At 41.5% G+C, this 12,511-nt stretch overlaps 1 protein-coding gene across 1 annotated transcript in view; it reads right to left on the reverse strand.

Annotated features, from left to right (window-relative positions):
- The window catches only part of COP1 (COP1 E3 ubiquitin ligase), a gene marked incomplete at its 5' end in the record, with an annotated part of 128,964 nt that overhangs the window by 68,709 nt on the left and 47,744 nt on the right, over positions 1-12,511 (reverse strand). The window contains one exon of the mRNA XM_082483356.1: positions 4,345-4,488. Coding sequence (XP_082339482.1) covers positions 4,345-4,488 — 144 coding nt within the window. The remainder of the gene's footprint in view (positions 1-4,344; positions 4,489-12,511) is intronic.

Genomic DNA, 12,511 nt, shown 5'->3' on the forward strand with positions numbered 1-12,511 from the left:
TGTTTTCTTTTCTTTTTTTTTTTTTTTTTAAGAGAAAAATTTCAACTTATTGCGAAGTGAAGCAGTTACTCTGAAAACTGGAATTACTGACAGGACGAGGGGCAATGGGCACAAGTTAGAACATAGGAAGTTCCTTTCAAATACACGGAAAAACTTCTTTACGGTGAGGGTGACAGAGCACTGGCAAAGGCTGCCCAGGGAGGCTGTGGAGTCCCCTTCTCTGGAGATTTTCAAGACCCGCCTGGATGCGGTCCTGAGTAACGTGCTCTAGGCAATCCTGCTTTAGCAGGGGAGTTGGACTAGATGATCTCTAGAGGTCCCTTCCAACTCTGAAAACTCCATGATTAATAAAAGTGGAAGGTATATTTCCTTATAACCTGTTTAGTGTCAAACATTTTCTGCATTGGAAATATGGGCAACTAGCCACTCCTGAGGTTCTTCAGCATAAAGAGAGCTCGTACCTCTCCAAATAGCAAAGATTCTATGCTGAAAAACACCATACAGCAAGCTTTTGCTTAATTTAAACTTAAAATGGTAGTCAGTTCTCACTATTAAGACCTGACAGCAATATGTCCATGAACTGCTATTAGGATAGACCAATCACACATTTGATTTATTGACACCAAAAAATGAAAACAATAAAATACTGGCAGCCTCCTAAAAAAAGCCTACTGATGCTTTGCTTTTACTGCAGTTGATTAAACAGATGCAGTTGATTTTGGAGCTTTGTAGTAACATCTATCACTGAAGTACAGATGCTGCAAACACACAGTGGTGAGCATGCAGAATACTAAACATTGATTTCAAAAGCATGTTTACCTAACCACACTTGCACATCACCTATTGTAGATTAACGAGGCCTTAAGCCAATTTCTTTTACCTGAACGCTAGATCTCCTTATTTTTCTCCCCCTGCAACCTATGGCAAAACAACAAATCTGTCTCTTGAATAAATCAGAGAAGAGCTGGGGCTCCCTGCTAGCCATTCATCCTCTTCTTGTCCTTTCCCATCTCCTCCTGCATGGGGGGAGCCACAGATTATTGTTTGCCATAGCTAGGGACACAGCAAGTCATAATTAGCTCACAGGGTGCTGTTTATAGCTACTACACAATACCAGGATTTGTTTCTTGTACTGAAGCTATGAATCTGTAAATGGGATTTTTATGAGGATTTATGTGTCATCTTGTGTTTTTCCTGGAAGCTTATGCCACTGTCATTCCCGGGGGACGTGATGCACATTTACCAGAAACCCGACACACCAACTTCCTCCCTGTTCTTAAAAATAGGGATGAAAAAGCTCAGCAGATGATGAAAAAAGAATGTATTTAAGAAGCAGGTGGGTGTAAAAAGGAGGGTGGAAAAGAGGAAGAAAGACTCAGCTACAGCTGGTACCAGGGCTCTGCTCCAGAAAAGCCTACAATCAATTACTGCTGGCATGAAGCTCAACCTTTCAGCAGGCGCCCAGCTGGCACATGGTAGAGCAGGGCTGGGCTGGTGCCAGCTCCATCCCGGGCAAGGGCTTCCCTTCCCGCAGCTGCTCCAGGCCAGCAGACTTACTCTTGGCCAGACACAAGTCCTCACAAATGCTGTCACCTGTCTGCTTTTATAAAAGCCCATCAGAGCTGCTGCTCCACTGAAAGCTGAGTCACCAATATAACCGCTAACGATTTATGTCCCAGCATCATCACTCAGAACAAGGTTAACCAGGATCAATTTAGGGTGAGCTTCCCATGACATGTGTTTGGAAAGCCAAAGCATCTGCGGACAGACAGCTCTGGCGCTGTGCGAGGATGGAAGGGACATTACAAGCCCTGCCAGTGTCACACACCAGCTTCAGTAGAAGAGACGTGTCACCACATCCTATCTGCACACAGACCCCTGCATCTCTGCTGCGGCTTCAGCCTGCTGGAGCAGAGGGTGCCCCAGGATGGGTACTCAGGGGCTGACAGTGCACACTACCACCCTTCATGAAGCACGACAACAGCTAAGTATCCTCAGTTGTCTGCAAGATCACCATCACCCCAGTGCCTAATGGTGTTTTGAGCAATATTATTTGATTTTTTTTTTTTAAAGGCCTACTAAAAACTAGGCAGAGCATAAAGCCTTGTGCAGGGCAGTCCTATTATACAAGGATTGTTTTCAATAACAGCACCATGATGGGGCCCCAAACTCCAACCAAGAGCTTTAGCAGAATCCTTAAGAGATGACAGACAAGAGATGTACCACTCATGTGCCACAACAAAAATACATCTGTCCCTGATATCAGAAAGGGCATTAGCAGGTAGAGTAAGCCTCTGGAAGAAGCTGTACCTTCACCCAAATTAAGATCAACAGCTTTAAGCCAAGGTTTTTTTACAAAAAGCAGGCTCCACTCGTTTAGATTTTTTATTATAATACAGGCACATTTTCAGCATACTGCAATATTCCATAATGAAATTACAGCCTTCACATATAACTTCTCCCTCAAGCTACGCCACTTCAGAATAGCAAGTTATTGTGCTCCTCGACACTGCGCCAGTGAGCCCCAGCACCAGTGACTGGCAGCACAGCTAATGGATATAGCAAGGATGCATTTGACTGACAGCCTAACTTTATTTGTCAAAACCAGAAGCACCCACATGGCAAAGGAAGGCTGATATAATGTGGAGGTGCCAATGGGGGGGGAAAAAAAAAAAAAAAAAAAAAGCATTTCTTCGGAGGAAAGAGAGAAACTAGGGCAAGGAAATGAAAGAAGAGGACCCTATCCACCTCTGCTGAGGCAGAGAGAACAATACATTTAGCGTTGTCATATACATATATAATGTATAAATGCATGAAATTTGAGAAGAGAGGAAATCCTGAATGCAAGCAGTGTCTTGTCTGGAGCACAGAGCTGACAAGAGCAACATCACTGAAGGCGCTAACGGAGCTCTCCTCACCAGCACCTGCTTGAGAAGTGAGAACAAACAGCTACCTAATGCCTGGCAGGATCATCAGGGTAGATCCCTGATAAATTTGAAGTAGCAAGTTTGGAATTCATCTCAGACAGAGAAATACCGAATACACATTGCTTTCCTTCTCTAATTAAGCTAAGAGGTATTAATCGACTGCTAGATGGTTCTCCTATTTTTCTGCTCTTCTCTCCAGAACAATGAAGCTGAACGGTGTCAACTCTGCTATGACTCAGTCAAAAATGCTGAATGTTTCTCAAGTCCAGCAAAACACAAGCTCCATAATCAGTACGGCTTATCAATACAAATCCCTCTCTGACTGTTTATACCCATCCTGAAAGCCAGTCCCAGGGTCAGTTGCATTTACACTTTGCCCTTCCTAAAATAGTGTTACACAATTCCTGAGAATAATCAGCAGGAATGATACAGGAGTGACTGATCTATCTTAAGAAACGTGTCAACTGCAAAACTAAGCATGACTTTTATACTATAAAGCAGGCTTGCAAACATTATCAATCTTGTTGCACAACATTTTGTGTTCATAGAAGCTGGATTGTTATATAAATTTATTACTTACGCTTTCGTGGGTGCTTTACTGTTTTTAAAGTGTACAGTACCAAATAAAAACAAATTAGTTCAACGGAGATGCTGGAGACTTGTATTATAATACTGAATTGGTTTGATTGCCTGTATTATTTACTTTTGAGCTTTAACAGAATTTTTGAATTAGGATTTTTAAGATATGTTAGCCGGGTTCTTTCAATTGAAGTTCTGACATAGTGGTATATATTTCTTTGGTTTAAGTAATCTAAAAACATAAAAAGTAGGTTGACTGTAATGATAGCAGCACAGAAGCAAAAATCAAGCAAGGTCTTTTCCCAACAGCTTGATATTATGAGGCCCAGCACAACAGTACTTCAGGCAGATGTAAATTCATAGGCAGAAAGTCCAAGTGAGGCACATTTCCTGAGGGCGCTCAGCCTCTCAGCAGAATGGAAAGAATCTTGTCAATGAAGAGAATAGAGCATGAAGGAATCGGTGGCTATTATAAAGAACTGGTCATAGAAGTTACCTTGAAACAAGTCAAGACTTTACCTGGACCGTACCTGCTACTCTGCTTTTACTCGCCTTTCAACTGACTTGCATTTGCAAAGAATACAAAAGCAGTTCACTACCCCTATTTCCCCTTTTTCTACTGGATATATGGGCATGCTATTACCTTGGATGAGCCCAGCATACACAAGTAACAGTGCTTGTGCCACCCGATCCCACCCAAGTTCAAAGCAAGCTCTCCATCCTGCTTTCCTCTTTTTCCCTCCCATTCCCACAATGGATAAAGAAAGCAAAACAGCTACTGCACATGAACAAGCAAATAGAAAGGCCCTCTGAGTTTAAATGCAAAGTCAATGCCTACCTGATTTTGGAATTACAGGTCATTTCATTCTCAGGGTAGTGAATATCCACCGCATCCTGAATGACTGTACCATACTCATAGACTTTAATCTTCTTTGTCACCCCAGCGATGGCAAAGTAGTCACAGTCTCGGTCGAACTCAATACTGAGGAACAAAAGCACAGGTTGAGAACTGTGTAAACACAACACATGTACTTACCAGCAGGGTATTTTACCACCTAAACATCAGTATGGCAGAGCTGATAATCACAATTTTCAGTTAGCAAATACCCCGTTCAGAGCACCTTGATCAGGTCTGGCACACATGCCAACAGCATGCAGTTCTTGCTCTCAGGCATCATTTTCTAATCCCCTCCAAACACACCCAACTCTTCATTTACTGAAATAGGACTTTGTGGTAGCACAAACTCCCTTCAGCAGCCAGGATCTTTGTTCAGACGCTCTAGAGGTTTTGCAGTTCAACTACACCATCTACGTTATGCGGTACCCAAACGTCAAAGCTGACAGCTCGCCCTGGAACCATGCTTAACATTCAGCTGTATGGTCTATGAACAACATGCTACGGGATGACTGCCCATTGATTTCTCTCGGTTACACTGCTGCATCCCTTAGCCCCTATATACAGCAGCTTAGTGAACTCTAAGTGTTAATGTAGAGTAAACCAGGATTTGTGGGAAAAAACCTTCTAAATTCCCTGAGTAACAACAGAGGGTCAAAACATATATCATCAGTACTGTAAAAACCATGCATGCTACAACTTCCACTTAGGGCTGCTCATGGAAACTGAGGCACCTTCTTTCTTGAACTGCAGGGCAAGTTTGTAATAGATATCAATGAAGTTGGAAGTAAAAGCAGTCACCTTATAACAAAGTTAAGCTGCAAATGAGAAAAGCCTGAGGTTGTACATGAAAATACATCTGAGAGAAAGGCAGGCAGCAGGTTATAAACAGCTCATGTCATTGCAACCTTTGCAGCTTGGAAAGGCTTGAGAAAAATCTATTAGACACCTAGCAGACAGGGAAGTAAACCTCCTTCCTAGAAGGCACTCCTGCCTGCCTGCCTGCAGCCCATGTCACTGCAGGCAGGGCAGATGTGCATATACACCTACCTCCTTGCAGGAGCATTAGCCTCAACAAGACACCAGTTTGGCACTCCTCCCAGAAAGGGTTTGGGGTTATCATTTCCCCCTCAGTCTCTAGGTTTCTATGATCAGTAACCAGCTCTCCTCAAGTCTCTTGACTAAGCAATCCATGTATTACTTTGAGAGGTCTCTTTTGTGGTTCTTCCACTCAGTAATTCATTTCAATCTCCGCTGCCCCTATCACATTTTTTTTTCCAATAAGCCACAGCATTTGTGAACCCAGCAGCAAATTCTGAATGGCAGCAGAGAAAACAGTTTACACTGATTTCACATTCATATAACTTGAAAAATCCTGAGAGCAGGGGTATTCAAGGTATCTTTCTAAAATTAGAAAGCATTAAACCAATTACAAGAAGAGAGGGGTCTCTTTAGGCTGCCCCCATAGCTATAACAGCTAGAATTTTCTACCCCTCAACATAGCTGAGAAATTGCAGGCGCCGCAATGCTTTCAAAGGAAGATAAATTTAAATGCCAACAGAGTTTTCAAGTCCTTGTAAAGCAGATATCATCAAGTTATTTTAAACTACGGAGAGAAAGGATTGTTGATACACAGTCTGATGGTATAAAATAATTCAATGAAACAGCTTGCAACTTGGCCTTTTAACTCAGGCACCTAAACTTCTCCAAAGCAGTGGCAGGAGATGGTCCCACTCACGACTGCTTGCTTGTTTGCTGGAGGAGAAACGAGCTAGTTGGGTCAAGTCTGCGAAATCGCAAGCCCCCAAAAAGGCAAAGAAAAGGAATGTGCTTATGGCTGGGGAATAAAGGAAGCAAGCATGCATCTATTTAAATAAAACAGGAGAGTGAAAGAAGTCATCTAAGCAGCCAGACAGCTCACCCCCACCCCGGATCTACCCTAGTCTAATCACTTTTTATATAAACAGGACGAAAGCACCATTCAGGCCTGTCTTGTCAGCTCACCCTATTCTATGGAAGAATTTTATAATCGAAAGCCTCTATAACAATACAATGGATTTACTTCTACCACAATCTTAATTGAACCGCTGTCTCAGCTCTTGCTCACTGCCCTGTGGATTCAGGTAAAGCGCAACTAAACTGATGGCAGCGATTCATCTACTTGGATTGAATTTATACCCTTAGCCTTCTGCTGCTGAAGAAAAAAAAATAATGTATTACATCGTCTGGTAAAAAGCCAAGTTATTAGAACAGAATAGAACCTCTCTCACCTGGGGTGGGTTTGCTTCTCTAGCATTAATTCAATTTTTTTTTTTTAAATAGAGAAGTGCTGTAGACATAACAAATGAGTATTTCAATATGTCTATAAAAGTTAACACACCATTTAAAAATTAATAAAAAGCATCAGCCAATGAAAAATGATTGTCAGACCTGTGACCTTCAAACAGCATCAAAGACACTGCAGGGAGAAGGAGGATGCAGAAATAAACCACCAGCTGTACAGATGTTCATTACCTGTGACACAGGCAGACAAACCCAACACAGCAAGTCTAACACACACTTGCACCTTGGCTTCCATCACCTATACACAGTCCTGGTACAAGTGTTCTCATTTTCTGCCAGTCAGCTTTTAGTAAGGAATTTACAAAGAAAAATATGGACAACTTAAGTAGCTAATCAAGTGGATTATTTACCATATAAAATTATTCCTAATATTTGCAAAGCTCTGCTTTCCCCTGGACTAATCAGGATTAGGACAAACGGCCCACTTGCATAGCAACAGTTATTTTCATGCTTTTTCCTAGAAGTCTTCTAAACACATTTAATATTAAGCAAGGCTTATTTGCATTTAACTAGCTCGATGGTATTCCTGTCACTTACTGCTTGAAATATTTGTGTCAACGTAAGTGTTTGCTTATACACAAGCTTTTCTCTTGCAAATTTTCGTATAGATCTTAGTTTTATTTTGTCAAAAGACACAACAGGGCCAGGTCTGAAGAATAACATCATTCTGTTTTGCAGGTGATACATTTCTACAGTCAAAGTGAATTAGTCATTAGCACAATGATAACATGCAATAGAGTAACAGGAAATACTTTATCCTTTTTGTCAAAAAGGCCATGGAGTCAAGAGATAAACCAGCTAGACAACAGCATCTACTTCACAAGTGGCGAGAGGCACAGTGCCACCAGCGAGCCAAAGCAACACATAAAACATGCATGCAATGGTTATTAACGTCCTGCTAAAATAAGAGCAATAATAAGTGCTTTGGTAGCACTATTCTAAGTACACTTAACATGGGACTGACGATGAATGTTTTCACCATCTCAGAGGGCAGATGGAGCACCAACTGTCTGTGCGTGCTGCAAACCTACCTCAGTCCTAGCATGAAGCAACTTCCTCTAAACACAGGAGACCAGTTCAGACAGTTTTTTTTTTTTTTTTTAAGGAAGCACTAGAGGTAAGACATATTTTAGATCATTTGAACATCCAGCAAAGTTCCCTTTTGGACTAGCAGTGGTCCTTGCTCCTCAAAGATGTGAAGATGTGCACATTAGAAACAATTAGCAATTGGTTTTGATTTTTTTTTTTTTTTTCAAACCCATTTTTAAACTGCGTATTTCTGACCAACAAAGACTAGCTGAATTTTTGTAAGGAATCTTTTGGGGACACAAACTCCTGGATATTTGATTCGTAAATGTGCAACAGAATTGAAAAGAACTGATTGTTTTGTTTTAGGGGAAACGTAAGACAGACTTCTCCAGTTCCCAAGTCACCATTTTCTTTTTCCTAAGAAGTTAATGACCAGTGTCCTATGGAAATAACACTAAGAGCTTCTAGAAAGTAAACACATTCTCAAGGGTTCTGGTTGCTTATCTTTATTCTCAATCTGTGAGATTACAAATCAATTGCTTTATTTAATGCTAAAACCTACGACCTTGGAGAGCACTTGTAGCTAACAAATGGAATTATGAAACGAACTGCTTCTGAAACATGTCTGAAGCTTGGCTTAATGTCGAGGGTAGACCAGCAGGGAAACAGTAAAGAATGAATATTTGCCAGTTGTGCCATTGTATAAAGACTTGCTACGTTCACATCCTGATGGTGTGGGCAGTTGTTTTCCGCATCCCAGGAGGATGCACTGGAGTTAAAGAACGCATACAGATAGGCAAATAAATTGATTCAAGGAATGCAGCAGCTGCCTTACCATAAGGTTATGAACAAGGTGCCAGCAATATTGGTGTTCAACAAGTCACTCCACATTAGAACTAGGAGGCACCAATCAGAGGAGTGATTTGGGACAGATAAGGGTTTCCCCCCTCTCATTCACACTTTAAAAACCACACATACACTCCAGGTACTTATTCCTGCAAGACACGATGGTGGCAGAGTGAACCCGACGACAGTATTTCATGAACAACTGTTCCATACCAGATATTAACAGAAATAAACATGGACACACCCTTTAGTATCGTCAATGTAATGCTTGTGGACATTGGCATGCTTTGTGGTCCTCTGCAGGGACAGCATGGGGCTAGATGCCCTCCAAACCAACCCTCAGGGCAGCTCACACTATACCCGAGATTGCAGTTTGAAACGCCCCAGGGGTCAGCCTAGAGGGGCACCAAACCCAGCGAGTTTCCATGAGAAACGGATACATGCTGTATCTATTCCTTCAAATCAGGAGATGAGGGGAGCGGTTGCATCTAACTGCATTTGCCTTTAACTGCATCACTAGTTACAATTAAAGGTCTGCAGCCAACTGCTCCTCTCCCCTTTCCATACACACGCTCTACAATTGTTACTATAATGAGCCCTGAATTGGTAACGAGATCTATGGCTGTAGGAGTTGCCATTTCCACAAAGTAGATGACTCAGTCCCTCTCAAGGGACTATATATATATTTTCCTCCCCAAATATACCAAAGCCTTTCAATTCTACTTCTACCTAATACGGTGCTGTTTCTATTTCTGTACTCCTAGCTTGCTGTGGCCCCATATTTAATTGCAACATGGATATATTAATCTCAGTTTTGGGGGGCCTTAATTAGAGGGAGAAAGGAGAGATAACAGCAATTTTGCTCTTCACTTGCATTTCTTTGAAGTCTTTCTCACTCTAGGCTTCCACTCCCTGGCCTCCAAGGGATATCCTGTCACTTCTAACAATCCCAAATCCCACTGTCTTATAGCCTGGTTGCCTATTTCCAATGCACTTTGAGGCACTTAAGTCAGAGATTAGAAATTTAAGTTACAACCCGACATCATGACCACCAGTGCAGACTGTTCAGCACCTGGGACTAATACAAAAATTAGTATTAATATCACATACCTGAGAGAATGCTTTTACAGCAGACTGATATTTTAAGGCAGAGTAATTAGTGTCACTAAGCATGCACTAGCATACTAATTTGTAGTTTTTAAAATCAAAGCTATATGCAGGCATAGGAAGCTGCTATTACAGCGCTCAGATTTTGTGCTCCATCAGCTCAAAGTCTAAATTCTGTCACATATAAAAACAAAGGCTACTGAGACAAAGTATATGAAGTTTCAGTAGCAAAAGACTGTTTTGCTAGAGCTGTGACAGGCTGAAATAATTTATTTTTTTTTTCCACTCCAATAAAAAACAGTTGCATTTGTTACTGCTTACTCTGGAGCACCACCTAAATAAGGTCACTGTTGCTACCCTGAAGTCCTTAATCTGTGCCATAGGGCCAAGGATGGACCACATCTGGTTGAATATATTCCCCGATTCAAATGCCTGTACTACAAAATGTTTTCCAAAATATAAACTGAGCAAGTATACTAAAATCTCAGTCAGGTTTTGACAATCTCTAATCAGGAAGGACCACTTAAAGAAAAACCCTTTGATTCTCTAGACTGCTCTATGGATAGATAAATTAATTGTATAAATGAGATTCCACTTAAATGCATTGTATCATCACAGAGCAAGCACCTTCATCCCTAAGAATCAATTAATTTGGGTTAGATGTGACCCCTCGATTACCAGAAAGTTGCCAGGTTCGTCCTCTAATTGAGAAAAAGTTGCCTTCGCTACTATAGTTATGGCCTGTCAATGGATCAGCTTCAAGTCTAATGGAAGTCTAATGAACACCACAGGACAGAAGACCCCAAGCTATTTCAGTCCGATCCCATTCCTTGGAGTTGTTTGTGGTACTCCAGTTCCAGGTTCAGCAGACCCAGTTGCCTAATGAAATCCTGAACCTAGTCTCCTTTTAGAGGAGACTACAACCCAAAAGCTCCCAGGAAGCCCTAGCAGACTTCCAGCCTTGTCTATAAGACACTACAGCTAGAAACAACCTGTTCTACTGCATAAGGTTTTTTTCATACACGCATTCAGGGGAACCTGGCTTAATTAGCACTAATGATGAGAAAACCTATAGGGAACTACTGAATTTTGCAAGCAACAGAACAAAGCGTATTGATAAAAAGCCACTTTACTGCTAGGCGATGCTCTTCTGCATGCTGAAGAGAAAATGACGACAATCCCAGGGTTTATATGCCAGATACACAAAAGTACAATAAGCCAAAGCTGCTGCAAACAACTACCATGCAAGTTAATGAGGATTAGATTCAGTTTTTCCACAAACACTATTTTAAATAAGCTAGAGTAGGGAAACGTTAACTAAAAATGCCAACAGTTAAAGGCAGAATGTTTCTTATGATGCTATTTAAGAGACAAGCCAAATTATCAGTCTGCCTGCTGTAATATTCTGGGTAACCCATCTATATTTGAAAACAAGGATCTGCCCCTTCGCCCAGCTGGGCTCTGACAGTAGCAGGAGCATGGCCTCAACATTACCAAATTCTAAGGTGGAAGAGCTTTTAAGTCTCCAAACATACTCAGCAGTCTTCTCTCTGCATTCAAGTTTGGGAAACACTTCCAGAAAAGCAGGTTGCAGCCTCTGCCCAAGCTGTATAAGGAGCAGGTTTGAGGTAGGAAACCCTGCTCCACAATGAGTTACAAGGTTGTCTGCACAGCCATACCATCTTATCAGGATTATGCCATTAAGTGGGAAGGAAATCAATCAGTTGTGAGAGATACTGAAGTGTCTACTAAATATAAGGTCATTCAAAAGCTTGCAAGCTTGTTTTCAAGCCACCACATTTATTACTGCACCAACAAGGATTTTGTTTCTTCAAAATTGAGCACGGCAGCTGCAGACAGAGCCAAAGAGGCCAAGGAACAAATATATCTGAAAGAGCTCAGCACAGGGAGCCTCCATCAATATTGGGACTGTAAACAACACAGCCCATCCATGGGCTCCAACGATTCCTTCATGATTTAGCTGCAGCAGCAGAAGGCATTAATGCCTTCACCTGACCACACTGCCAGAGGTCTCATTTCCCAGAACAAATCACCACCCAGCCCAGTGCCCCAGTACACAGCTTGCTGTATTATTAACCCAAGCCTCCAAATTCACCCAACACTGCTATCAGCTCTTCTGCCAGACACCCCACAGCTGAGCATCAGGAGGGACAGCTGGAGACAGTAACCTCTTTAGACACCTCAGCTCAATTCAACAGGCACCTCGAGTCAGGGTACCAGCCTTCATAACTACTGAGTCTGTATGACGCAGATGAGCTGGCTTAAGGAGCCAAAGAACAGGCTGGGACAATTAACTCTGATGCTCCTGCTGCCTGGTAATGATGGAATGAGGTTAAAAAAAAAAAAAAAAAAAAAAAAAACACACACACACAACACATTTGAAGCATTTTTCATCCAACTGCCAAATCTGTTTCAGGAGACTGTTTTGATGGCATTTTGAATCTTCTTTGGTCAGTATTTTGTATGCTAACCTTATTTAATTATTCTGTAGAAAAATTAAAGGTTCTGATGAATACCCTTCATTTAACAGTTTCATATAGAAACCTTATCTTCCACCTTTATTTGCACAAATGTATACACATGCTTGCATATAAACCAGTAAGAACATAAGTGTCACTTCATAACTAATTCTACAAGACACCTATGCAGCATATAAATCCCAAGCATCTCTGTCTTAAAGTCTGCATTTATTAATACAGACAATATTAATAATCATTAGCCTCAGCATCTTCTTCGAGCTAAGCTACTTGTAAGGTGTTTTATT

The sequence above is a fragment of the Vanellus vanellus genome (assembly GCF_965231255.1).
Source record: "Vanellus vanellus genome assembly, chromosome: 5".
Classification (NCBI taxonomy): domain Eukaryota; kingdom Metazoa; phylum Chordata; class Aves; order Charadriiformes; family Charadriidae; genus Vanellus; species Vanellus vanellus.